Genomic DNA, 24,964 nt, shown 5'->3' with positions numbered 1-24,964 from the left:
ATAAAAATTGGAAAAAAATATCAGAAGGATTTATGGTATCAAAAGGACTAAGACAGGGATGTCGTATCTCACTAACTTTATTTAAAATCTACATAGAAGGAGTATTGTAAATATGGAAAAGGAAATGTAATATGGAAATACATATTAACAGTAAGCAAATGTTTATATTGCAATTTGCAAATGATGAGGTGATAATGGCAGAGGTTAATGATCTAGAATACATGACAAGAAAAATAAAAGAGGAATATTTTAAAGGAGGTTTATGCATAAACATGAGTAAAACAAAATATTTAAGCATAGGAGAGGCTAAAACAGACATGGAACTGGAAGAAGAAAAAAAGATTGAAGGATGTGAACATTACAATTATCTTGGAATACAAATTCATCAAGATGGAAGAGATACATTAGAAATTAATACAGATTAGCACAAGGTAAGGGAGCAGTTAAAAGATTAAATGGAATATGGTGGAGTGAAGAAATAACTAGATCAAGAAACAAAAATATATATAATGCTATGATTAAAAGCATTCTGTTTTATGGGGCAAAGGCATGGAGAATGACTGGGGAAGAGAAGAGAAAAGTAACAACAGTTGAAATAGATGCATTGAGAAGATTGTGCAGAATCTCAAAAAGAGAAAGAATAACTAATCAGAGGATCAAAGACCTAATGGGATTGAAGGAGATGATTTTGGAAGAAATAAAGGGGAAACAACTTATTTGGTTTGGACGTGTGAAAAGAATGAGTGACGAGAGACTCCCGAAAATGTCAATGGAATACAATTCGCAAAAAAGGAAGAGAGGAAGACCCAGACAAACTTGATATGACAGAGTAAAGTTAGCATGTAGTGAAAAAGGGATTAAAGAGGAATGGTGTATGGATAGAGAGAGATGGAGAGGGTTCCTGGAGATGTCAGATGCCATAAACCAAATATAGATAGATAGATTATTACCTATTTAATTCTATTTAATTAAGTAAATATAATCAAATAAGCATATTCAATTTTTAAAACTTCTTGTAAATGAGAGTAAAATTAAATATTGGTAATTTAAAAAAAAGAATATTTGAAAAACATATGATGAAAAAACTGGTCATTACTGGTTACATTTGTGAGGTCCCAAAAATGAGTTGAAATTAAACATTTATTATTAGAAATTTATTAAAACGAAACTAGGAAAAAAATTGTCTATTGTTAAAAACCAATCAAAGATCGAATTAGTTGTTCTAATCATATGAAATCGCAATGAGAGAAAAAAAACTCTATTGATGTAAACAGAACGCAATAATTATAAATGATTAATAATTGTAAACGAATGACCTCTGGTAGAGATGGACCTTTGACAAGTCGTTCATATACAAATAATTAGAACATAGAAATTTTGAAAAGGGACATCGTGTCATGTCGTTAAATTTCAAAAACGTCACAGACTAGACAACAATGGTGGAAAATATGAGTGCAAGTTTCAAAGTTCCATCAACATTTTGCATCCAGAGTAACGGATGATGTTAAGTAGATTCTTTGAAGCGGATCTTTCTGGTGACTCGAACAAGAATCATCTTTCTCTTAGAGACAGACGAGAGACCAATCGGGGAGCGAGAAAAAAGGGGTGTGGAGCCAATCAGAAGAAAGCAAAACAAACAATGGAGATTGATATAATCCCCGATCTTCAAGGACAGATTCACTTTCTGAAAACTGTGCACCTGCACATGGTTAGTCAATGCGAAAAAGCAGTTTTCTGTCAGTTGTGCCCAACTTGTAACCTGTGACTACAGACTCAGACCACCGACACCGACTGACGAATCTCCACACCTGCCATTGCCCCGGGGCCTTCCTTCGAGCAACATTAGAAACACCTTTGACAATTCGTACCTCCAATTGTATAAAGAACATTTTTGTTCCTTAGTGTAAGTTTACTTTTATGTTTAAAATAAACGGGTTTTTGTGAGATTCTTGTCATCCGTGTCTCCTCCGCCACACCCACACACGAACAACCCTAGATCATCCTGATGCGGGATTAACAATTCCCCCTGGAAATCGGACAACATACACTGGTGTCCGAGGAGTGGGATTTTAAGTCTCCAATCTCCACCAGGTCAGCGAACTTGCACATTCATCATCAGTCACAAAATATGAATATTAGAAATCTAATGGCAATCAATTTTATTTATAAATTATCTATTGATATATTGTTAATTTCTATGTGTAATATCAAACATCCTGTGAAAAGAAAATGGCTTCACAGAACAAGTTTGGAATCATAACTTACTGAAATAAAAATTTACAGAATGTAATTTTGCATTAAAACTTGTTTTAATGCATAATCTAAAACAATTTGAAACTAATATATTTCAAATTTATAAACAAATATGTCATCATTAATATAAAATTATAAAAGAGAATATTTTTCATATTAAATTTTATTTATTCTGGACATACAGTATCTGCCTAATTTTTAATGATTAACATAGTTTTAATGTTTTAATTCATTAATATTTCTTTATGTATATTAAATAATATTAATTATTATTTTAGTCTTTAATGCTTTTATTCTTTAGAATTTTCAATGCTTAATATGCATTATTTCTTTGATACTAAGATCGCTTTGACTGTAAGATAAATACAAAATTGAAAATAATGAATTTATTTAATCCATAAAAGCACAAATCTATAAATTTATCCAACACAGAATCATTTGTAATTTTTATTTTAATTGAAACACTAAATAAATGAAAGCATATATTTATTTATAACCTGAAGCCCTATTTCCATGCTCTTTTGAATAAATAATATATTTTTCTTTAGTGTTGCATCATAATTTAATCTTTTTAAAAACATTTAACTGGTAAATAGAGTCAAAATGTTAGTTGAATTCAACATCTGTAGTGTTATTAATCTATATAAATAAACACATACAAGAAAGTCAGTTTGTGTGTAAATAATAACTACCACATTACAACTTATCTTTCTGCAGGTATCAATCTGACAAATTTCTTTTGACATTAAATAAATACAACAATGTGTCCAAAGAGCATAAAAATAATACTGAAGATTGTAGATAAATATATTTGTTTATTTATTTTAATATTTCAGTCAAAATAAAAGCTGAAATTCTGTATATAAATTTATGTTAAATATGAAAAATATGTACACCAAACTGCCAGATTATTTATCAAGATGTAACAAGGGTAATTTTAATGATTAGAAATAAAGTAATTTATCTATAGGTAGACACTTAGGTCACCATTTAATTGTTAAAATTAGCCTTGTTACACATTGATAAATAATCTAGCAATTCATTCAGCATATCTAATATAGGGTGACCATCCATCCCCGATTTCCACAACCCCCATTTTTGACCTTCTGTCTCCAGCAAGAAAGTGTCCCAGGTTTTGTCCCCCAAAATGAACTCTTGACCCTGTTTCTCCTGTTTTTTGCTTCCTTATGGTTACTGTAATATTGTTTCTGTCACAGTTTTTCTGCCAGAGGACATGTCCAATGTCTTCGGCATTGCAGGTAATTCTTTTTTATGAAGTAACCAAATTTTTGAGGAAAAGCCAAAAAGGAGTAAAATTTTAAAACAAAAACAAGCAATTACTTATTGGGACATTGTCACAATGTGGGGCTGAAATATTTCGTCATAGTGTTCTCAATTTTTTAGTAGTGTCTTTCATACTTTTCCTGTTAGCAATAGTCATGTCAGTCAGGTATCTAACTCTTTTTAACCACTCGACAGTGAGGGACGGATATATCAGTCCAGGGCAATCGTGTGGCAGTGGTGAGGGATGGATATAGCCATTAAATTCTTTTTGGGATATCACCAAAAACTACTGCAAAAAAAAATTCATATAAAAAATGGATTATGTAACAATAAAAAAAGACTTTTCTTTACTAGACATAACTGTTTACAAAATCTTTTTCCGAAACGGTAATGAGAAAAAATGCATGGAAAAATACTTTAAAAATTTCCCACATTTATTCTCCATTACTTTGGGATAGCACCATACCTGACTATCCCACTGTTGAAAGGTTAAGAGAGAAAATTTTGAACTGAAATAATGACTTCTAGTCCAAAGAGGAAGTTCATATATAGTTAATCGGACCCTTCTGTCCATAAGTTTTTCATATCTAGTCTCAACTTTCATCTATCTAACTCTGTTTTCAAGATTAAGGAAGGACAGACAGCTGGACAACAGTGGGAAATTAGATATAACAATTTTTTCAAATTGCAGCCAAATAAAAAAATATAGGTAAAATGTGCCAAAAGTTTTAGCTATAAACCTAATTGGAGAAGAGCTGTATGATTGAAGCAAATGAGCTGAATCAAAATTAAAATGTTTAGATCTGTCATGTATGTGTATAGAACCCATTTGACAGTACTTATACACGTAAGCTGCTACTATGTATCCTAAAAAGTGATGATTAACATACGTCCCCAGATTTGCCAAAAAAAATCTGGTCATCCTATCTAATACAGGGTGTTTCACAATGTTTTGATGATTTCAAAGTTGAATAACTTGCATTAAAACAGATATAGCAATGATGGCATCCTCTATTTAGTGCAGACTGTCAACTTCTATCTCATATAGGTTACTACATAATATCACGGCGTACTGGTCGAAGCAACATCATGTGTTCACGGTAGAGTGCTATTTNACAAAAGTACAGTGGTACCTCAGGATATGAAATTAATCCGTTCCAAAACTGAGATCGTATCATGAAAATGTCGTAAGGCGAATCATTCTTTCCCATACAATTACATGTAAAACCAAGTAATTTGTTCCAACACGAAAAACACACTCAAATTAAAGCTAAGTAGTACATTTAAAAAAAAAATAACTATAGTAAGGATCCATAACCTATATATTTATAAATTAATAAACAAAAATCAGTTACAGAAGAAAATCATATGAGTTAAATGTTGCTCTTTAGTATAAGAAAGTTCAATTCTAAGATAAAAGAAGAATTTTAATAAGAATGATGCACTCGGAGCCAAATTACGGTGTGATACAAAAAACATTGAAAAACGAACATTTTCGAACCCATTCTGGGTTCTGCATCATTCCTAGATGGATATTCAATTATGGAATGATATTTAAATAAGAGTTTGATTATCGATTATAAGTTCAAAAAAATTTACAAAAAACCGTGTCGCACATGCGCAACATGGCCTGCCTGGACACAACAAGTAGCTAGAGTAAGTTGTGAATCAATTCCTGCAGGCCAATGACAAAACCATCTCCTCTTTAAAATTTATGCACATAACTGCAATACTAGATTTAAAAATGTGCGTAGCCTCTAACCATTTCAGGTGTTCAGTGGGAGGTGCAGCGAGGAGGAGATTGGCCTGGGAAAAGTCAGCTACTATGTCAGGATCTGTTACATAAGTAGTGAAGGACATGGAGGTTCTCGCATGATGAATATCCACCTGATGTTCTTGTATTCTGATACCCACGGAACATTTACTAGAACCTATATATATCAGGTCTCTATCGCATCTATTATCCCTTAAAGAGACACTATACACTCTGGGGTATCTGCTGGGGTTAGGAGGGTCCTTCCCATTATGTAGGACGTTAAAAATAGTTGGAAACCTCATGAAAGTGATACATACCCGACATTTGACAACTTTGGCATATAAGGATCTTAGGTACGAATTAAAGGTGATGGGGATCCGTTCTATGTCACTGGGTTGGTTATTGATCGGCTGGTCCACCCCCTGTATGTGTACTGAATGTATTCAATGATAATGTTGTATCAGCCTACATGCAACTTTGTGGTAACTGTGTGCTCTAGCTATGCATTCTATAGATGCTAGTTCAATATCACAAGCCTGGGTATTGGAAGAATGTGTAAAGGCTCTATTGATTAAGGCTTTATAGGTCACAATCTTGTACAAAACCAGATCATACGATCCTACTGGTATGTATGCCGACATAGACTCTGGCTTATGATACACCGACGTGTGGATGTCTGAGCCTTCCACTCTAATATTTATATCTAGGAAGTGCACTTTGGTAGAGTTGGATTGTTCTATTTCCAGGGTCAACCCATAGGGATTATTGTTAAAAGAATCAACAAAAGCCATTAGCTCTGGTACCATCTTCCAAAAAATAATATCGTCAATATATCTTCTATATAACAGGATGTTGGGGAGGAAGTGGGGAAGACCTTGTTCTCCAACTGTTGCACCACCATTTCACACAGGTCCCCTGAAACAGGGCTTCCATGGGGACCCTTCTATCTTGCGTGTAGGTATCGCCATTGAACTGGAAGATTGAATTATAGCACATTAAGTGTGCCATTTCTAGCAGTTAGTTGTGTGAATTTTTATAACTTATATTATTGAAAAATTCCTATATAAATGCAAGAATTCATAAAAATTATTAATAAAAGTGGTAGGCATTATAAAATACTAATTCAAACAATCTATTAATTAAAATTTTGATTATTTTCTAATAAACTAATTGATATTGGCTAAGGTAAAGCTTTTTGTTTCTGCCTACAATATGATTTTCTATCTATGTGCTTATTGTAATTGAACACTATAAATATGAACTTGTGTAGATGTCTTGTTTACTACTAAAACAGTAGAAGATATGTTATGCATTGCATGTTTATATTGAGCAATTTGTATTGAAATATCAGGCATTATCTATAATTACTATGCCAAGAGAGTTTTATTTATTGGACTCATACTTGATAAAAAGCATAGTTTACTCAATACTACCAATTTGAACCAATTTATTTGTCTCAATGACTAAAAGAGAAAAAACAGCGGTTTTATTAAGAAGTTTAAATCATGAAATATTTAAAATTTAATTTTCTTCTAATTGTTATTTTTAGTAGTTTTTAATGTTTAATTTTCAATGTTTATCAGGGTTATCTCTAATTTATAAATATTTAGGATTAAAAATGTGATTAACTTAAGATTAATTGTGACAAAAATTATACAAATATAAACATCTAAAAACCCAATTTTTTGATTAAAACCAAACAATTGCTGAACCTTTAATTATTAATAATATAACCCAATATAATCCAGCAATCATTTGGCAATAATCAGCAATCAATAGCAATAAAATTTTTTAACAGTCTTATTTATTACTAATTTAAATTTATCACTGAACAAAACATTAACTTATTATTAACATTACCACTGATATTTATCTTAAATTCAATTATTTCCAGATAAATATTTATATATATGAAGTAAAAGCAACAAACCTGCATATTTATTAACACAAAAACTGGTGCGATGAACATCTACTAATGTTTCAAAAATTCCAAGATGTGATTTCTCAGATAAAATAAATATCTGTAAACTTCCAATACTAGGTTCCATTCCATTCTGATATACATTTTTGCTAAATTCTTAAAAAATCATATATAGATACTAGTTTTAAAATTAGTAGAATAATGTATTTATATACAGTCCATTTATAATGTTATCAGGAAATATTTCAAAAAATATGCATCCTACAAAACAAAATGTTCCAGACCAAATTTGCCTGATATCAAGAAGAACACAAAACTACAGTGGTACCTCAGGATATGAAATTAATCCGTTCCAAAACTGAGATTGTATCATGAAAATGTCGTAAGGCGAATCATTCTTTCCCATACAATTACATGTAAAACCAAGTAATTTGTTCCAACACGAAAAACACACTCAAATTAAAGCTAAGTAGTACATTTAAAAAAAAAATAACTATAGTAAGGATACACTGAAAAATGTATTTTGTAGTTATAAATGTATAAATAACCATAATAGAATAATAATTGATTAAAAAAAATGTAGTTTTATTTGCACTTTACATTTGAGGATAGACGACGATGGAGGTGTAAACTGGTGGCGGAAGAGAGGGAGAAGGGAAATGATACTAAAACTTAACTTACATAACATAACGTAACAATAACTTAAAAATAACTTAGAAAAGATTTTAAAAAATTAGTGTTGTTTTATATATATTTTTAATTTTTATTCACTGCGTTTTGCTTTTTTCCTTCACTTCCACCAGCACTTTCACTGGATAAAGGTCACTTGTTAGAATATCTATCCAAAGAGGTTTGGCTTTGCCTACTTTTTAAAATGTTTCTAAAATGATTTAGGTAAATGTCATTATTCTGAGCAGCAATACTGCCAGTGTGAACCTTTTTGGGATGTTTCTTTTCAATAAAATTAGTCACTTCCTGATAATACCTCAAGATTTCCTTTATCGAGCAAGATCCTTCCACGACGAAGTAAACACACGGACTGAGACCTATGAATAGAAGTGAATAAAAAAATGGTGCTGCGAACTAATGTAACGTCGTATGGTGAGCTTTTGTTCTTATCGTGGAGCAAAAATATGTTCAAATTTCATGTCGTCATATCCGAAAATTTCATATGCTGGGGCGTTCGTATCCTGAGGTACCACTGTATATGGCCAGCCACAGTATCACAGAATAAATATAAAATTTAATATTTAAACTTACTTTATATTCAAATTACAATGTTTAATAATCTAATAATAAAATATTTTTAATTATTAAAGATGAAAACCTACCTGAAATGGACTGGCATTCATTTAAAATATTTTCTTCTTCTTTTGATATATCTCTCAGAGTTAAATGATATTTAACTTTTAATTGGTTTCCACTATCAGAATTAGCCTCTATTAAACTTTGTTTTAATCTTATTTGAGCTATTGATTTGTCAGCAATAATTAATGTTACTGGAACAGAATGGACAACCTGAATATAAGAAATGCTCGTTAAAATTTAATTTTACAGTTTTTATTTTAAAAATACTTATCATGAAATCAACTTTCTATTATTTTTCATTTAAAGAAAAAAAAATCATTCCTTAATCATCAAATCATAATAAACAGACTCAAATACAAAACTCCATATATGACAGATAAACCATCCAGATTCATTTGTCACTTGGTCTTGGAATAACAGAATAAAGTAATAAAATCGAATAAATTAAAATTCAAATTAAAGTTTAATTTATTTGATGTAGAAACTGTTATTCTAAAACCAGTTGATGAACAACTGAAATAGTTTGAAAATGTTTCTGTTAAATAAAAATTATGGCTCATGATTCTGTGTGACTTTTTAAACATTTTTAAGAATTGCTACACAACTTAAGAAGTTGAATTTTTGATTAAACTTTTTTAAGATATCATTACCAAGTCAAACACTTAAACAGTTTCAAACATAAAACAAATAAATACATCCCAAGAACTGGTAACAGATTCAAATATAGATCTCATTTAACTTAGAAATGTTGTTAAAAATAAAAATTATCAAACAGCTAAATCTCAAATTAAAACATCATCTAATTTAACAAATTAATAAAACAACTAAATAATGATGTCATACAAAAAATTGCTAATCTTAATTAATACAAATTACAACAGATTAATGTTCAAATTTGGAGAGAACAGTATATAACTGCTCAAAGAATAAACACCCAACAAATTAAAAATTTCAACTTTTTTTTAAAATTTGAAAATGGGCTACATTGTACATACCGTAAGAAGTCTTTGAATAAATTGTTTTATTGAATATTTGTACCAAAAATGATTTTTGAACTTTTTTACTACCTAAAACTTATTTAATTCAAATCTGTTGTTGGTTCCTTTAACTTCAAACTAACCAAGTTTGATTATTTAATTAATTAATCTTGTTCCAATTCTCCTTAAGAACTTCTTAGAGCATCCATGTACTCAGACAGTATACTACCTCTAATCTGAACAAAGGGTAGACTTGTAATCTAGGACCATAAGTAAACCACTGTTGGGTCTCAACTCACTTAAGCTCTGTATGTTTTAATGACATAGAGAGCTTAGACCAAATTACTTCTGATAAAATCAGCCTATTTCTCTTCAATTCTAATTGTAGATAAACACCATTTTTTACTATGCACAAAAACATTTAATTGAAGGTAAAACATTTGACTCCTTCAGTTGTATAGCAATCCTTCAAAATATAGTGCATAAATGATAGAATCAATAGTTATAAAAAAGAAACTTAAACATTTTAAAATTTATTAATCAACCTACAAATTTGACAATAAAGTAATACAATTAAAATTTATTGAGAAAAATATGGACTTCAATCTATTTCTTATGACTTATTATTATTTTTAAACAGTTGTGTTAAAAATTAATTTAAAGTGTAAATTGATATTGGAAAAAATTATTTCATAATGATTTACCTCTAAAAATGGTAATTTTTCAATTTCACTGTAAGGTAAAGTAACTCTATATACTTCAGTTGTTTTCCACCAAAGAGGAACTCCAATTATTACAAAGACGAAAAAAAATACCCATATTGCATATATGGATGAAGCATCTATTAAATTGACAGTTTATATATTATTGTAATTTATTTTAATAATTTAAAATTATCAAAAAATAATCAATATTTATACAATATAATTAGTCATTACATAATAAATAAAGTTTTTAAACTTTAAAATTACAATTAGATTATTTACTTTAAACCATATTAGACAAATAGTACTATGATTTGATATGAAAAATATTTAATTTCTTATTAACAGATTATTATTTCAGTGATAAATTCTACTAATTAATATGTTAGTTTAGTTTTCACAATAATATTCAAACATTATTATGAAAAATAATAATTTAAAATGCATTTAGTTAATTTTATAATACAGGTATGCACAGCTTAACAACAATAATAAATTCTGAGAAATAAATCATTAAGCAAGCATTATAGAATGTATTAGCAACATAACCATGAAATTCCAGTAATATTCAATTTAACAAAACTAACTTTTCAGTCATGTTTTAAAGGTCATCCTCGGATACACCCTTTAGAAGAGGGGTGTCCAACATACGGCCCAAGGCAAGTTCCAATGCGGCCCAATAAACGTGTAAACAAAACCGACAAATTGTCTAATTTTTTTTATTTATTTATTTCGACGGCATAAACTCAAAAAATAAGTTTCACAAAGCTGCAAACTTTTATACATATTTTATTTTTGAGTGAAAAGGAAATATTTTCAAATACTTGGAGATGTGTGAATGATGAAAGAATACTAAATAAAGCTGAAGTTGTGACTCAAAGGATTATAGACCAAAATTTGAGAAAAGGAGCAAAAAGCCAAAAGATAAAAAGTAGTGAGAAAGGTTAAATAGACTTTCTGTTATGCAAATATTGACCCTTAATTTTCCAACCTTCCTCACCACTTTTTATCTTTTGGCCTTTCTCTCCTTTTCTCAAATTTGGGTCTATAATCCTTTGAGTTCCAACTCCAGTATTATTTAGTATTCTTTCCAGCATTGCAAGTTTGGCTAATTTCCTCCAAATTTGGCTACCCTTTTTTAGTTTGGCATAAAAATTATAACTTGGTGCATTGGCTACTTTCTGGGTTACATATTATTCAAAAATATATTAGTCAAATAAAAATGCACTTTAAAATGGTGTTTTGTCATTTTTTTGTTTTTTATTAATTAGAGACCCAGATAAAACAAATATTTGTGTTTTTCAAATAAATTTTTGTTTGTCTCCTTTATAATAAATGAATTTATCTATTTACAAGTAAAAACTGAAAGTGTCTGTAGAAGTAATTTTTTAAAATATCCTTTTTTGTGATAAAGTTTTAATACTTATTACTATAATCTAGATATGTTAATCTTTAAATATACTTGTATATTTAAGGATTGGGTCACAAATATACTATATATACTTGTGGCCCAAAACTCCATGACTTCTTCCAATGTGGCCCAGAGGAACAAAAACGTTGGACACCCCTGTTTTAGAATAAATGAATAGAACAAAATTCAAAGCAAAAAAATGTTCCATATTTTGAATTATTTTCTATTAATTTATTATAAAGCATATAAGTGAAGATGCAAAATGCAGAATTCAATTTAACAAAACATTAGTTTTGTTAAATTGAATTCTGCTGGAATTTCATGGTTGTGTTGCTCATTAAATTTGTTTCTAGTTTTGATTCGGTTACATCATAGAATGTATTAATACTTAGACAAACCTTATATAGTATAGTCTACTAATAATAGGCTATTTGTAACACAACTGTAACACAATGATAAGTATTTATAAATCCAAACATAAATAAGGTGTAGGTAGCTAAGAATTTTTTAGCTCATTATAATCTTATGAGATATCTGTCATATATGTAAATCCATCTTTAAGCAGAAAATCTATAAGCAGCACATACCTGTAAAACTATGTTGATGATGACTTAATTTAATATTCACAGTTTAATAATATGTATATTATGATTATAAAGCTATCTCTAAATTATTATTCAAAAAATAAATTTTACTTCATTGTTTAGTACGACAAATATTTAAAATAATTATTTTATAATTATAATTATTTTAAATATTTGTCTTACTTTATTAAACTTATAATTATTACTTAAATGTTCCAACATCAAAATTATGGGAGACATTAAAAGAGATAAATATTAATAACATGCTTATTAAAGCAGTTAAAAAGTTATATAGAGGATCCATAGCAAAAATAAAAATTGGAAAAAAATATCAGAAGGATTTATGGTATCAAAAGGACTAAGACAGGGATGTCGTATCTCACTAACTTTATTTAAAATCTACATAGAAGGAGTATTGTAAATATGGAAAAGGAAATGTAATATGGAAATACATATTAACAGTAAGCAAATGTTTATATTGCAATTTGCAAATGATGAGGTGATAATGGCAGAGGTTAATGATCTAGAATACATGACAAGAAAAATAAAAGAGGAATATTTTAAAGGAGGTTTATGCATAAACATGAGTAAAACAAAATATTTAAGCATAGGAGAGGCTAAAACAGACATGGAACTGGAAGAAGAAAAAAAGATTGAAGGATGTGAACATTACAATTATCTTGGAATACAAATTCATCAAGATGGAAGAGATACATTAGAAATTAATACAGATTAGCACAAGGTAAGGGAGCAGTTAAAAGATTAAATGGAATATGGTGGAGTGAAGAAATAACTAGATCAAGAAACAAAAATATATATAATGCTATGATTAAAAGCATTCTGTTTTATGGGGCAAAGGCATGGAGAATGACTGGGGAAGAGAAGAGAAAAGTAACAACAGTTGAAATAGATGCATTGAGAAGATTGTGCAGAATCTCAAAAAGAGAAAGAATAACTAATCAGAGGATCAAAGACCTAATGGGATTGAAGGAGATGATTTTGGAAGAAATAAAGGGGAAACAACTTATTTGGTTTGGACGTGTGAAAAGAATGAGTGACGAGAGACTCCCGAAAATGTCAATGGAATACAATTCGCAAAAAAGGAAGAGAGGAAGACCCAGACAAACTTGATATGACAGAGTAAAGTTAGCATGTAGTGAAAAAGGGATTAAAGAGGAATGGTGTATGGATAGAGAGAGATGGAGAGGGTTCCTGGAGATGTCAGATGCCATAAACCAAATATAGATAGATAGATTATTACCTATTTAATTCTATTTAATTAAGTAAATATAATCAAATAAGCATATTCAATTTTTAAAACTTCTTGTAAATGAGAGTAAAATTAAATATTGGTAATTTAAAAAAAAGAATATTTGAAAAACATATGATGAAAAAACTGGTCATTACTGGTTACATTTGTGAGGTCCCAAAAATGAGTTGAAATTAAACATTTATTATTAGAAATTTATTAAAACGAAACTAGGAAAAAAATTGTCTATTGTTAAAAACCAATCAAAGATCGAATTAGTTGTTCTAATCATATGAAATCGCAATGAGAGAAAAAAAACTCTATTGATGTAAACAGAACGCAATAATTATAAATGATTAATAATTGTAAACGAATGACCTCTGGTAGAGATGGACCTTTGACAAGTCGTTCATATACAAATAATTAGAACATAGAAATTTTGAAAAGGGACATCGTGTCATGTCGTTAAATTTCAAAAACGTCACAGACTAGACAACAATGGTGGAAAATATGAGTGCAAGTTTCAAAGTTCCATCAACATTTTGCATCCAGAGTAACGGATGATGTTAAGTAGATTCTTTGAAGCGGATCTTTCTGGTGACTCGAACAAGAATCATCTTTCTCTTAGAGACAGACGAGAGACCAATCGGGGAGCGAGAAAAAAGGGGTGTGGAGCCAATCAGAAGAAAGCAAAACAAACAATGGAGATTGATATAATCCCCGATCTTCAAGGACAGATTCACTTTCTGAAAACTGTGCACCTGCACATGGTTAGTCAATGCGAAAAAGCAGTTTTCTGTCAGTTGTGCCCAACTTGTAACCTGTGACTACAGACTCAGACCACCGACACCGACTGACGAATCTCCACACCTGCCATTGCCCCGGGGCCTTCCTTCGAGCAACATTAGAAACACCATCAACAATTCGTACCTCAAATTGTATAAAGAACATTTTTGTTCCTTAGTGTAAGTTTACTTTTATGTTTAAAATAAACGGGTTTTTGTGAGATTCTTGTCATCCGTGTCTCCTCCGCCACACCCACACACGAACAACCCTAGATCATCCTGATGCGGGATTAACAATTCCCCCTGGAAATCGGACAACATACACTGGTGTCCGAGGAGTGGGATTTTAAGTCTCCAATCTCCACCAGGTCAGCGAACTTGCACATTCATCATCAGTCACAAAATATGAATATTAGAAATCTAATGGCAATCAATTTTATTTATAAATTATCTATTGATATATTGTTAATTTCTATGTGTAATATCAAACATCCTGTGAAAAGAAAATGGCTTCACAGAACAAGTTTGGAATCATAACTTACTGAAATAAAAATTTACAGAATGTAATTTTGCATTAAAACTTGTTTTAATGCATAATCTAAAACAATTTGAAACTAATATATTTCAAATTTATAAACAAATATGTCATCATTAATATAAAATTATAAAAGAGAATATTTTTCATATTAAATTTTATTTATTCTGGACATACAGTATCTGCCTAATTTTTAATGATTAACATAGTTTTAATGTTTTAATTCATTAATATTTCTTTATGTATATTAAATAATATTAATTATTATTTTAGTCTTTAATGCTTTTATTCTTTAGAATTTTCAATGCTTAATATGCATTATTTCTTTGATACTAAGATCGCTTTGACTGTAAGATAAATACAAAATTGAAAATAATGAATTTATTTAATCCATAAAAGCACAAATCTATAAATTTATCCAACACAGAATCATTTGTAATTTTTATTTTAATTGAAACACTAAATAAATGAAAGCATATATTTATTTATAACCTGAAGCCCTATTTCCATGCTCTTTTGAATAAATAATATATTTTTCTTTAGTGTTGCATCATAATTTAATCTTTTTAAAAACATTTAACTGGTAAATAGAGTCAAAATGTTAGTTGAATTCAACATCTGTAGTGTTATTAATCTATATAAATAAACACATACAAGAAAGTCAGTTTGTGTGTAAATAATAACTACCACATTACAACTTATCTTTCTGCAGGTATCAATCTGACATATTTCTTTTGACATTAAATAAATACAACAATGTGTCCAAAGAGCATAAAAATAATACTGAAGATTGTAGATAAATATATTTGTTTATTTATTTTAATATTTCAGTCAAAATAAAAGCTGAAATTCTGTATATAAATTTATGTTAAATATGAAAAATATGTACACCAAACTGCCAGATTATTTATCAAGATGTAACAAGGGTAATTTTAATGATTAGAAATAAAGTAATTTATCTATAGGTAGACACTTAGGTCACCATTTAATTGTTAAAATTAGCCTTGTTACACATTGATAAATAATCTAGCAATTCATTCAGCATATCTAATATAGGGTGACCATCCATCCCCGATTTCCACAACCCCCATTTTTGACCTTCTGTCTCCAGCAAGAAAGTGTCCCAGGTTTTGTCCCCCAAAATGAACTCTTGACCCTGTTTCTCCTGTTTTTTGCTTCCTTATGGTTACTGTAATATTGTTTCTGTCACAGTTTTTCTGCCAGAGGACATGTCCAATGTCTTCGGCATTGCAGGTAATTCTTTTTTATGAAGTAACCAAATTTTTGAGGAAAAGCCAAAAAGGAGTAAAATTTTAAAACAAAAACAAGCAATTACTTATTGGGACATTGTCACAATGTGGGGCTGAAATATTTCGTCATAGTGTTCTCAATTTTTTAGTAGTGTCTTTCATACTTTTCCTGTTAGCAATAGTCATGTCAGTCAGGTATCTAACTCTTTTTAACCACTCGACAGTGAGGGACGGATATATCAGTCCAGGGCAATCGTGTGGCAGTGGTGAGGGATGGATATAGCCATTAAATTCTTTTTGGGATATCACCAAAAACTACTGCAAAAAAAAATTCATATAAAAAATGGATTATGTAACAATAAAAAAAGACTTTTCTTTACTAGACATAACTGTTTACAAAATCTTTTTCCGAAACGGTAATGAGAAAAAATGCATGGAAAAATACTTTAAAAATTTCCCACATTTATTCTCCATTACTTTGGGATAGCACCATACCTGACTATCCCACTGTTGAAAGGTTAAGAGAGAAAATTTTGAACTGAAATAATGACTTCTAGTCCAAAGAGGAAGTTCATATATAGTTAATCGGACCCTTCTGTCCATAAGTTTTTCATATCTAGTCTCAACTTTCATCTATCTAACTCTGTTTTCAAGATTAAGGAAGGACAGACAGCTGGACAACAGTGGGAAATTAGATATAACAATTTTTTCAAATTGCAGCCAAATAAAAAAATATAGGTAAAATGTGCCAAAAGTTTTAGCTATAAACCTAATTGGAGAAGAGCTGTATGATTGAAGCAAATGAGCTGAATCAAAATTAAAATGTTTAGATCTGTCATGTATGTGTATAGAACCCATTTGACAGTACTTATACACGTAAGCTGCTACTATGTATCCTAAAAAGTGATGATTAACATACGTCCCCAGATTTGCCAAAAAAAATCTGGTCATCCTATCTAATACAGGGTGTTTCACAATGTTTTGATGATTTCAAAGTTGAATAACTTGCATTAAAACAGATATAGCAATGATGGCATCCTCTATTTAGTGCAGACTGTCAACTTCTATCTCATATAGGTTACTACATAATATCACGGCGTACTGGTCGAAGCAACATCATGTGTTCACGGTAGAGTGCTATTTTCGCATCGGCGAATCTGTCATGCACATGCAATGTGAATTTCGTAAACATTTTAAGATTCAGCCACAATATCCAATTCCTGCTCGTGGAACAATATTGAATTGGGTAAAAAACTTCAGTGAAACTGCCAGTGCATCAAATCGAAAATCAACCTGTCATAGGAAGACCGTACAAACTCCCGAGAACATTAAACATGTGCATAGCAGTTTACAGAAAAGCCCTCATCATTCCTTAAGAAAACGTGCCCAAGCGCTGAAAATTTCGCCGGCATCCACTTGTCGCATATTATGGTATGATCTGCGTTATCATCCTTACAAATTACACAAAAGTTAGACCCCAGAGATTATCCAAAAAGAAAAAGATTCCCTGAGAATATGCTTGATAAAATCGAGAATAAAGAAATTGATCCTGATAAAATTTTGATGACTGACGAGACACACTTCCATTTAACTAATGCAGTGAATAAACAAAATTATCACTACTGGGCTCCTACACGTGATAATCCCAAGGCCATCGAAGAGAAGCCGTTACATGACGAGCGAGTAACCATATGGGCAGATGTGGCATTGTGGGGCATCGTCGACCCATATTTTTTCGAAGGAACTGTAAACAATGCCCGGCATACAGAGATGTTGAATACATTCCTAATCCCTACCCTTTGCCATTGTAGACGTCTCCGGTCAACTTGGTTCCAACAAGACGGTGCAACATGCCACACAGCCAAGAAGACCTTTGAAATTCTCCGTGAAGCTTTTGGCAACCGCATAATTTCCAAACGCACTCGTTTCAAATGGCCACCTCACTCACCTGATTTAACCCCTCCAGACTTTTACCTATGGAGTTATTTGAAGGTGAGTGTATACTCCAACCGACCAAGAAGCTTAGAACAATTAAGAGATCGAATTTGATGAAATTTCCAGAATTCCTCCAGCAGTTACAAAAAATGTATTCAAAAGCTGGGTGAAACGCCTCGAGTCTTATGTAGCCACGAATGGTCGTCATTTGTCTGATGTAGTATTTCATAGGTAAAATTGAATAAATTTTGTACCTCGTGTAAACTTTTCAACTTTATTTAGTGATTAGTTTGTGAATTATTCAACTTTGAAATCATCAAAACATTGTGAAACATCCTGTAGAATCAGGTTGGCATTTATGTCAAAAATATACATTTTAGAATTAAGGAAATAAATATTTGTAATTAATTTCAAAACAAAATTTTATTTTTAAAAAATTCATACCTCTAATGTTTTTATCATCTTCATAAAGTCGTTCTTCTTTACTCATTATGAGTTCTCATTTATTTTTTTCCAAATCTATATTTAAATAAAGTAATAATTTAATTATTTAAATATTATTCTATATTACTAATTAAATTTGCATTATATAGTCAATCTCTTATTTACATAAGAATTATATTCCATAGAATTAGATAAAAGTCAAATTTTATCAAAATCAGAATTTCATTAAGTACTTATGTGGCACTAACAATTACATGCACTGAATTTGACTAAGGCAGAAAAGAAATGTTTGATGACCACATATTCAATACTTTTATCTAATAAACTGAAAAAACTTATTAAAGTGTACTTCAAAATCAAAAAATTAAGATTAAGGTTCAAAATAAAACAATTAAGACATGTGCCAGTACAAACAAACACTTTATAATTAAAAAGAAAAGTAGCATAATGTTATTAACAGAGTGCTGATCAATGCCTTGGGAAGTGTGAAACTACAACAGCATTTTTTAAGATTTTTTCTAAGTGTGCACCAGCCAACAAAAATTAACATAAAATCAAATTTATGTAGAGTGTAGTAGTTTGATTTTTCACAACTGTATTAGTTTGCTATATAAGCAAGCTTAATGTTAATATACCTTATGTTAAATTTATTGGTAATGTTAGCTATGTCATGCATTTTATAAAGTTCTGTTTTTTTTAAATATTATTAATCTTGTATTATATTATACAAATATAATAAATGATACATACATTAGAATCTTGATAATCTGGTCATTCACTAGTCCAGTAATCTGATACCAGTTGACTCTTGGATATTGTTGACATTGACATGTACAAACTCCCCACTACTTCAAACTCCAGTTTGCACTAAATTTGAATACCTTCCCCTAAATGTTGCATGATATCGACTCTGAATTTGAACATTCAAGCTTATGCAGTATATTAGATTACTAGACTTTTCATCTTAGGTTCAATTTCCTACTAAAACTTAGCAGGAACTGGATTTTCCACTTCAAACTTGGTAAATCTATCAACAGTCTATCAATCTAAATATTGATTACAGATGATGGCAGCCTGATCAAGTGTTTTAATCAATAGTCTAAGTTATGTTTGTTGCATCATTAACAATTGACTATGTTGTCAAATTCATTTATGTGATACTGAATTCATCTTACTTCCAATAATGCAGTAATCTTAATCTGATATTGTTCTGGCTCCATATATGTCAGATTAACAATATTGTACTGTATACGGAAAACAAAACCCAAATTATACTAACAATCAAATAATAATATTAACACATATGTATAGTAATCAGCAGTTATTGATTTAGAGCAGGACTTTAATCCACCTTCCAAGATAGTTAATTTATTTAGTTCTAATTATTAAATTTATTGAAGCTGACCCAATTGATGGATCAGCTTCAATTGTAATAAACAACAAATAAAACCTTGCCCATAATGTTGATTACCATCATAACTAAAAATTACCAATGGTAATAAACATACATAAGAGCAATTGACGAGGGACTTATAGTTTGAAATACATTTTGAGAAAAGACAAAAGAATCTTATATTATACCTCAATCTTTTTAAGAAATTTCTAAGTTGTGTTTAATAAAGAGTTGTTCTGAAAGTCAACATAGTATTTCCTAAGTCTGAAAGCAGATTAAAACTGAAAAATTGTTTTAGTTAATAACTAAACATTCTGTTAATATATTTTGATTTTAAAAAGTATAGTTTTCAAACAGACTGCCTAGGGGAACACCTTCCGGGAGGTCTTTTTTTAAAAGTAACTGGCCCCTATCGGGCATTACAGACGTGGAGAAAACCCAGAAAACTCCCCGTGGCCAGCCCGTCCCGGCTAGGCACAAACCCACACCGAACTCCTGGCGTTCGGGAAACAGAACCGCTCGGCCACCGGTGGGTACACAGTATACATGGTGCATGTGTACAAATATGCCCATGTACATGTTTGTTTGTTTGTGTTTGTTGTGTGCATGCACGCACCTGCACTTGTGTCTATGTATGTGTATTTGTATTTCTATGTATTCAAAAACAAGTTTATATATAAAAATATTCTAAAAAGAATCGATGGAGTCAGATAATCTATTTTTTTAATTATTATTACCGTACTGTACTAATCTTTAGTACACGGAAAACTTATTTATATAAAAATAAAATTATATTTTCTTTGTTAACCTGTTTACCTTTTTTAATTTTTTATACCAGTCTACGGACTCGGGACTTATTAAGCCTCCAAAAGTCAGAAACGAATGGAAAACTAGTAGTTTTCCGTGTACTAAAGATTAGTACAGTACGGTAATAATAATTAAAAAAAACAAGTTTATATTGATTTAACAAACTTATATGCATAACATATACAAAAGTTAGTAGCAATATCAAATCATTAGCAAATATAACTTAAATTATATAAATTCCAGCTCTTTATTCTTCCACTTTTAATAAAAAGGTGTTAAAGTTTAACTTACAGAAATTATTTAATATTACACGTCGTAGGAAAAAAGATTTCACATGTCACTTATACATCCAAAAAGCACTTAGTACAGACGACTTCCTTCGTAATACCGATTTTCATTACCAGATGGCGCCTTTTACTTCCTGTTTTATAAAAATATCGAATATTTCGATTACCTCCGATAGAATCGATTTATCTTCTCTTAACAGAAAAATAAAATAAAATAAATAAAATTACACCGGAATTTCTTTAGTTTAAGAGTTATAAATAAAAATGACGAATAATCCACGTATCTTAAAAGTCGTGTAATAGTATTTTTTAAGATCTAATTTTTTTATCGTAAATTAATTTAAATTCATTTTTAGAATATGACAGATTAAATAAATCTTCGCACATAATAATAATAATATTCTATTATAAGAAATAGTGTATCTAAATTTTGATGAACAACACGAAATGATGGCAACTTGTAAGATCGATACGATCTAACCTGTGACAAACTGTATTTATCTATTGGATTCGGCTGGTTTCTTTGTTATATATTGTAATTTGTAACTTATTGTAGTCATTTTTCTGTATTTATTGTAATTTATTTAGTTGTCTATTAGATTTTGCCGAAAGAGCGCATTAAGCCACTGCGTCAGGATAAAAAGTAAATAAAGACGAGACAATAGTGGCTGATGAGTAATATACAAATAAAAATACTGCGTAAATGTAAGAGACCCGCACAACCTATCAATTAAGGGAAGCTGATAGAGAATGCTAGTTATCAATTCTCACAAATATATTGTGGAATTTACCAAATTAAATCACCATTAATCTTAGAATGTAAAAAATAAAATGTTTTCGCATACTGAAAATAGATTCGATAATGAAAAATAATAATTTACGTATCATTGCGTAAATATTTTCTTCTGTCACATTCTAGGATTAGATAATCATTTACTTTTTATTGCAGGATTATCTTCATTTGAACTTTCTTTCATACAAGATATTTTTAATGTTTACTTTACACCATTTTATTGAAAAATATTGTAAATACTGTATTATTGTAGAATTTTCATTATTTTCCTGAATTTAATTCCATTCTTCTCTTGACGCACGTTATACTTAAATTAATAAAATTTGATTATATAAAATTGTTTTAATGTAATAATTTTTTATTTTCCATGTATTTATCTTAATAGAATTGTCGATTTTAATTCTTTTACAGCGTATAAATATACTGTATATGTTATTATTTTATTAAGTTTGAATAATTGTAAAATTGACACGTCGACAAAAACATGCCGATTGATTAAAGCTGTTACAATAGTTCATCGCCCGAATATTTTTTTTATCTTGATTGGTGAATCATCTACCAATGATAGCGGTAGTTGTACATTCTCAAACCGCGCTCTCATTGGCTTACGCGTTAACCAATAGGAGACGTTATTTAAAATTCTATGTCTATATTCTCATTGGTTAGACGTTATCCAATAATAGACGTTTCCTCGAACGAATCGATATTGTTTCATTGTGTTTTCAATTGAATCCGTGCGTTGTTGTATGACTAGTGCCGAAGATCCGCAGCATCCATTTCTGTACGAATCAATTTGAAAGTATCTCGTTGTTTTCGCCAAGATGCCACCAGCACCGAGCGGCAAAGCTGTGAAGAAAGCAGGAAAAGCACAGAAAAATGTTCGCGCGGGAGATAAGAAGAAGAAAAGGAAGAGGAGGAAGGAGAGTTTCAGTATTTATATCTACAAAGTTTTAAAACAAGTTCATCCGGATACTGGTATTTCGAGTAAAGCCATGTCTATAATGAACAGTTTCGTCAATGATATATTCGAAAGAATTGCAGCCGAAGCTTCACGCCTGGCTCATTACAATAAACGATCGACTATCACAAGTCGAGAAATCCAGACAGCGGTTCGTCTCCTGCTTCCTGGAGAGTTGGCCAAACATGCAGTCTCCGAAGGTACCAAAGCCGTAACTAAATATACCAGCTCTAAATAAATCAGAAAACTAACGGCCCCTTTTTGGGGTTAAAAAGTTCTCGTAAACTGTAGTCTTTTATATGATCTCATTTTAAATGTAAGTCAAAAAAAATGTTCGAATTTTATATTTGTGAAATTAATCTACAGTGCAATTGTCTCAAATTATTATATTGAAAGTTGTATGTGGTATTTGTAAAGTTGTCCTTTTTTTAAAAAATTTTAATATATATATATATATATACACACACACACATTAAATGTGTAGTTATTTTATAAAAATAAATGACTTTTAGAATGCAAAATGTCTTTTCATTTCTATTATTAATGGAACAGTTTCAATTAATGTTTTCAATTTTATTAAGATATATTAAGAGTGTTAATTATGAAAAATATATAGCAAGATTCATCTCAAATATTTATTAAAATTGAATAAGCTGCTATAAAATACTTCTAAAGAATTTATTTTCCAATACATCTACAACTTTGAAGTGGGGAGAAAAATAATGACATTTACATTTTAAAATATTTTTGTTGGAATTTAAACTTTACCATTTTATATTATTTTGTGACAGTTCGCTGATGTACTTTTTAATTCGTGAAAAAATTTACTCAAATATCTACAAATTCTTTAAATTATATAAGCAATTTCTTCAAAAAATATTAATCACTAAATCAATAATGTTTAAAGTTGTATGATTTTCTTCATGGATTTAATTCACATGTGGACTTGATAACCAACTTATTAATTTAGTATTAAACTAACATTTAAAAATAGTTGAAGGTGATAGTTATCCTGTACTTTACAGTTCAATAACAAAATTGTAATACTTTCAGGATTACCTCCAATTTTATCAGAAGATAAAACATTAAGAATTTTAAATTATTTTATTAGTGTATATTATTCGTGCAGAACTATTCTGCTTTTCAATCTTAAAATCTTGTACAATGAGACATGCTATAGTTTAAATATAATTCATATACATATAAGTTTAAATAATGTTTATTATTTTTTTCTTTTTCTATCATTCTGTTACCAAGTTTGATGCTTTGCCTGTTTAAAAATTATTTTAGCTACATAGAGTTATCTAATTCTTCTTTACATTCAACAGTTTTATATGGATTTTTCCATTAATATATACAATTTTAATATTCTGCTTTCACTATCATGTTCTTATTGTTCTAAAATACTGGGATAATATAGGATGTTGCTAGAGACTGCAGTTCATCCTATATTTTTAAGATATTTGTTTATTCTTAGTTATAGTTTTATGTAATAGTAATCTGTGATCCACTGCAAAGCTTGAAAAAAATTTTTTTTTTATCACATTAAATAAAACTAATCAAACTTGAAAATGCATACCTAATTACTTTGAAAGTTTATTCTAAGATTATTACAAACAAAAATTAATTTTACTTGTCAATTTTTTAATATTCAAAATTTTTACTGTTTAAATTTTATCCAAGGCCTAATACTGGATTTTTGCTAAAATGCAAAAATTATTTACGAAATATAAATAAAATTTTCAAAAATAATATTCTCACTTCTAAAAGCTCAAATGATGGATGAACTGTGAATTAAACTGAAATTTATTTAGTGGTAAATTATTTTCAGTTTAATTACCATAAAAACATTTTTACTTGGTTTTTGAGACTATCTTCAGGAGTTAAAAGTATGCTGACTTTGCTATATTTTTTCAAGAATACAAATTAATATATACAGTATATTAAATTATCTTGTTACGTTATGGAAAGATATGTATTTTAATTTGATATATACTATTATTAGTAAATGCAAATTATCACATTCAAAAATATCATTCCTTTATGAATGTACAAATTAAAATGTAATTACAATTAAAAAATTGTAATTTAATGGACGACTGCTAAATGCTGGTTAATATGTAAAGAACATCTAATTCAATAACCTAAAAACTGAAAAAGTGTCATTTTATTTTAAATTAATTGCTTTGAAAATATTGAGAGAAATAGTAGAATCTTCTTCAATATTAAATAAATTTTCTCTGTAAAAATATGCTATAAAACTACTTTAGATATTTTTCAAAGATTAATCTAGCTATATTTTAATTGAAATATGTTTGATATCTAAGTTA

General features: G+C 29.6%; 2 protein-coding genes across 2 annotated transcripts in view; one reads left to right on the top strand and one right to left on the bottom strand.

Moving 5' to 3' along the window:
* LOC111640771 (GPI transamidase component PIG-S-like) overlaps nucleotides 1-21,020 on the bottom strand; it is a 66,692-nt gene extending 45,672 nt beyond the window's left edge. Inside the window, exons 1-5 of the mRNA XM_023386827.1 lie at nucleotides 20,888-21,020; nucleotides 18,397-18,471; nucleotides 10,204-10,340; nucleotides 8,546-8,732; nucleotides 7,224-7,370 (exon numbers count right to left, since the gene is read on the bottom strand). Coding sequence (XP_023242595.1) covers nucleotides 7,224-7,370; nucleotides 8,546-8,732; nucleotides 10,204-10,340; nucleotides 18,397-18,442 — 517 coding nt within the window. The 5' untranslated portion in view covers nucleotides 18,443-18,471; nucleotides 20,888-21,020. The remainder of the gene's footprint in view (nucleotides 1-7,223; nucleotides 7,371-8,545; nucleotides 8,733-10,203; nucleotides 10,341-18,396; nucleotides 18,472-20,887) is intronic.
* Nucleotides 21,021-22,342: 1,322 nt separating this feature from the next.
* Nucleotides 22,343-23,148, top strand: LOC111640776 (histone H2B). The gene has a single exon (XM_023386835.1). The coding sequence runs from the start codon at nucleotides 22,498-22,500 to the stop codon at nucleotides 22,870-22,872; it is 375 nt and encodes a 124-aa protein (XP_023242603.1). The 5' UTR covers nucleotides 22,343-22,497; the 3' UTR covers nucleotides 22,873-23,148.
* The last annotated feature ends 1,816 nt before the right edge of the window (nucleotides 23,149-24,964 follow it).

Source organism: Centruroides sculpturatus, unplaced genomic scaffold, assembly GCF_000671375.1.
Source record: "Centruroides sculpturatus isolate CEXI.00-Female unplaced genomic scaffold, Cexi_2.0 scaffold1469, whole genome shotgun sequence".
Taxonomy (NCBI): domain Eukaryota; kingdom Metazoa; phylum Arthropoda; class Arachnida; order Scorpiones; family Buthidae; genus Centruroides; species Centruroides sculpturatus.
The sequence above is the reverse complement of the archived record's forward strand: the minus strand, read 5'-3'. Positions and strand labels throughout refer to the sequence as shown.